This window comes from Sitodiplosis mosellana, unplaced genomic scaffold (genome assembly GCF_009176505.1).
Source record: "Sitodiplosis mosellana isolate CC-2019 unplaced genomic scaffold, AAFC_SMos_1.0 Smas_scaffold_59, whole genome shotgun sequence".
Classification (NCBI taxonomy): domain Eukaryota; kingdom Metazoa; phylum Arthropoda; class Insecta; order Diptera; family Cecidomyiidae; genus Sitodiplosis; species Sitodiplosis mosellana.
In genome coordinates, this window is record NW_022595301.1 from 75,112 (window position 1) to 79,104 (window position 3,993).

General features: G+C 37.2%; 1 protein-coding gene across 1 annotated transcript; it reads right to left on the minus strand.

Annotated features, from left to right (window-relative positions):
• Nucleotides 1–548: 548 nt before the first annotated feature.
• LOC129570476 (uncharacterized) lies at nt 549–3,719 on the minus strand. The gene is made up of 9 exons (XM_055450103.1): nt 1,805–3,719; nt 1,673–1,741; nt 1,508–1,588; nt 1,380–1,445; nt 1,203–1,295; nt 1,017–1,121; nt 822–890; nt 654–728; nt 549–590 (listed from the first exon to the last, which is right to left on the minus strand). The coding sequence occupies exons 1-8, from the start codon at nt 3,717–3,719 to the stop codon at nt 712–714; spliced, it is 2,415 nt and encodes an 804-aa protein (XP_055306078.1). The 3' UTR covers nt 549–590; nt 654–711.
• Nucleotides 3,720–3,993: the final 274 nt, after the last annotated feature.

Below are 3,993 nucleotides of genomic sequence, written 5' to 3' on the forward strand. Positions count from 1 at the left end.
AGGTGTAATCTAGCAATTTTTTGCTACATTGCACCCTAAAAGTCTTCAAGGTGTTATCTAGTCAAAATTTGCTACATTGCACCTTACCATAGATTTACTTTGGAATTTAAAAGAAAATCTCAACTTTTTAACGTCTCAGCTCCTTCTGAAGTCTTAATTGTCTCAAATTACCACTGAATAATGAACTAAATAAAACCAAAATCGCACCGTTTTGAATCAATGATTCATTTATTGAATTACTGCTCATCTTCAGTCCTCAATATTTTCCATCAATTCTGAATCGATATATTTGTTTTGTATGATGAATATAAATTTCTTAAACCCAAAAGCAAGAAAAAAAACTTCAAATGCTATTTTTGGTAGTTTGCTCTTAAGCATACATTGTAAATAATGCATATAAAGTAGATTACGGAAAATTTATCATTTAGGAAATACATGCTTTAGGTTTTGTCATATTTTTAGCTTTTTGGCTGGTAATTCAATCTGCTCTAGCTCCTCAATCTCAGCTCGTTTCAAAACGACTCGGCCGGAACCTTCCAATCTTTCGGGCTCAATAGAGAGGGTCTTTCGACGGCTTTGGATTTTTCCACCTAAAATCCATTTTATATTGTTGAAAAAAATTGAAATTTAAATCAAGAAAAAATTCAATGTACCTTTTGTATTGGTATCAGCATTTGCTTCTACTGTTGCCAATGTATTCAAGCGTCGGGATCATCGCGCAGGCATGACTGAAATCAAATGTTTTGGTGATTGAACAAATTTTCACTTTCTCATTGAAAAAAAATGGAGAGAATTCAAAACAAAACAATTTTGTATTATACCGTTTGTTTTGGCGTCAGCATTTCTTTCTGTTATCGTTTTCAATCGTTCAGACCGTCTTGCAGGCATTACTGAAATGTTTTGATGATTGTAAAAATTTCACTCTTAACAACAACAACATACAGAGCAATAAATTCTAATACATAAGCATTAACATCATAAAATAGCCTCAAACATTTTTTCATGCTATTTCCTACCTTTTCGCACATTTTTGTCAAAGATTGTGCTGGTCGTTTCATCTCCTGTTACTTTTTCAGTCGTTGTTGAATCCAACTGTTCAGGTCGACATGCAAGTACTGGAACTAAACGGTTATTAGAACTCGTTTTTAAATAAATTTATTGATTTTTATGTCAATAAACAAATATAATCATTTGATCATTACCTTCCGGGGCTGAAGCAGAACGGTCGATTTGATTTGCGCTCGCATTCGCATTTGTAGTTGTGCCATCGTCTGCATCGTCTTGTGTCATCACTGCTAAAATGAAACAGTTGTGAAAGGTCAGTTAAAAAACGCTATCAAATAGCAATTTATACGAAAACATAAACAATTGTGAACTACCTTCCAATGAACGGTCTGAATTCGAGGGATCACTTTCGTTTGCATTCGCATTCGTTATGTCATCGTCTGCAGAAATAAAGAAAAAACCAATTAATAAGAGAAATCAAAGGGCTCATTTCATGCTTTACTTTGATGCACGTTTAGTTGTGCTGTGCTAGCATTTTCTGTCGGTGCTGTGTTCATAATTTGCGAACGACGTTGAATCACAGCTAAAATGAAACAATTGTGGAAGGTCAGTTTAATAGAGATATCAAATAACAGTTTACATTAAAGCATGAATGACTTCAGACTACCTTCCAACGAACGATCCGAACTCGAAGGAACACTATCGTTTGAATTCGCATTTGTATTTGTGCCAATATCTGTGGAAACGAACAAAAATACTGAGCAACTTTTTTAAAGAAAAAGAGAGCCGATTGTTTTACCTTGGCGATGTTCTGTTGCGAGAACAATGTTCGGTCGTTGGTTATTTTCGACAGCACGTCGAATAACCTTCAGCAGTTCAAGACACTCATCGAACTCTTCTTGCGATTTTTCAGCCAACACTTCGCAAATTTTCTTCGTCTCAATCGAAGCCTTGTTGAATTTTTCGTTCGGTGTCAAATTTCGCTTGCGTTTTGCTGTATCCTCAGTCACCACGTCCGCTTTCGTTGACTTTGAAGTTGCATAAGCAAATTCGCTCAAGAATTGAGCTCGTTCACGCAACCAATGCTGACTACACAATGATGGTTTGTAAGGCGATTCTCCGTAGTGATTCAAAAATGCAATGATGTGTGCACATGGAAGATTCATTGTTCGGAAAAATTTGCACGAACATTCATCTTCCGAAACGGTAATGTCCACTCCGTCTTGAATACAGTCGGCATCGAGTAGACCTATTCGACTGAACTGCACTTGAGTTGACTTCATCGATTGCAGTTTATATTTGTCGAATGCGTATTTTGTCAGCAGTTTAGCGTATTTGTTGTCATAATCTGTATTGATCTTGGTTGCGAGTGATTTTCGCAAAATGCTCTCTGCTGCTTTGTGGTCGCGCTCAATATTGAATGCAGCAATGCAAGTAATCAAGTCATCAAAAAACGATGCTAACGAGCTGTATTTGGCGACAATCGTTTTAATCTTCTGGTTCACCGACTCAAGACGATTGTTTGAACGATTCTCGTAGTTTGCGTGTTGATTGACATAGTGCGCCACCCATTTTTCCTGAATTCCGTGCCAATATGTGTTGAAGTACTCCATCAAAAGCGGACAATTCATGTTTGTCAATTGTTGATAGCACCGATCATACTGTGCTTGGCTCTCAGCGTAAACCATTTTCCGTAGAATATTCACCGCCTCTTTCACTTGATCTGGAGTCATTTTTCGCATTCGTGTCGTCACTTCTCTGTTGAATATTTGCAGCACATGGAAAACACACAACTGATGTTTGGCATTTGGAAATGACGTTTTGAATGCACTTGCGTTCGCCGATGCTTTGTCACTCATGATGATTTTGATGTCAGTGTGTTTTGGGTTTTCTTTTTTAAATTCATCAAAAAGATTGCGAAAAGTTTGGTCGTTTTCCGAACGGACCACACACAAACCAGCGATCTGTGATTCACCATTGCCGTCGATTACCAAAAGAATGACTAATGGCATGCGACGGTCATTGAGTTTGTACGTGCCATCAAACATTACCACCTCTGGATATGTGTCGAAGAACTTCTTCATTCTGGCGTCTTGGAAAAAAACGCAATCCAATTCATTTCCATCCTTGATTACTTTCACCGTTGCATTTTCCACTTGAATCATAGCATCAACAAGACGAACCAAATCATTTGAGTGAACTGGGACTTTTTTCACACTATACTTGAAATTGTGAATATCTTTCGCGGTAATTACACCAATTTCTGCGGTAGAATCGTTGACTTGCTTTTGTACGGCACGGGTATTTGCTTTTACAGCTAGCACTTTTTCCAGGTGATCCTTATTTGCTTCGACCGCTGCTTTTCTTTGTTTCGTCATGTGACGAAAGAGATCGATACTTCTTTCGTGATTGTGCACTTGACCCATCGATTTGATTTCCAGCATGATTTCACCATCTCGATCGATTTGAGTTGCGTAGACAAACGATTCACATTTTTGTTTGTAGGTGCTCGTTTGCCGTTGATCTGTTGTTTTCACATGTTCACCGTGAAATTTACACTTGAAACGAATCGATTTGTATTTCAACTCCAAATTTTCTGGATCCAATTCACTTTTCACAATCGGATAATTTGCAAATTGCTGTTTTTCGTAATCATCTAATGCTCTCTTCAGAGCATCATATGATGCAAAACGCTCACCAATTCGAATTGCCATTTTGCCGGAGATCGAACCATTTTGCTCCAGATCGAAAATCGAACTGACTTGATTTTCGTCGTAAAAATGAAAAAAAATCTCTCCAACGAAAGACACCAAAACGTTTGGTAGGCATTTCGTTCTGCAATAATTGCTGAACTCAAATTTTGCATTTGATGTTTTTTTTCGATTGTTATTGTTTTTGTTAAATTTCCGTTTTCATCCTTCTCAACAAACAATATCATCAGTGTTTCAATAAATGAATCATTGATTCAAAACGGTGCTATTTTGGTTT

Coding starts and splice junctions, on each gene's coding strand:
- LOC129570476 (XM_055450103.1), bottom strand. CDS start 3,719: ATGGCAATTCGAATTGGTGAGCGTTTTGCATCATATGATGCTCTGAAG. Junction 1,589..1,672: donor TTCGGATCGTTCGTTGGAAG/GTAGTCTGAAGT, acceptor GTTTCATTTTAG/CTGTGATTCAACGTCGTTCG. Junction 891..1,016: donor TGACAAAAATGTGCGAAAAG/GTAGGAAATAGC, acceptor AAAACATTTCAG/TAATGCCTGCAAGACGGTCT.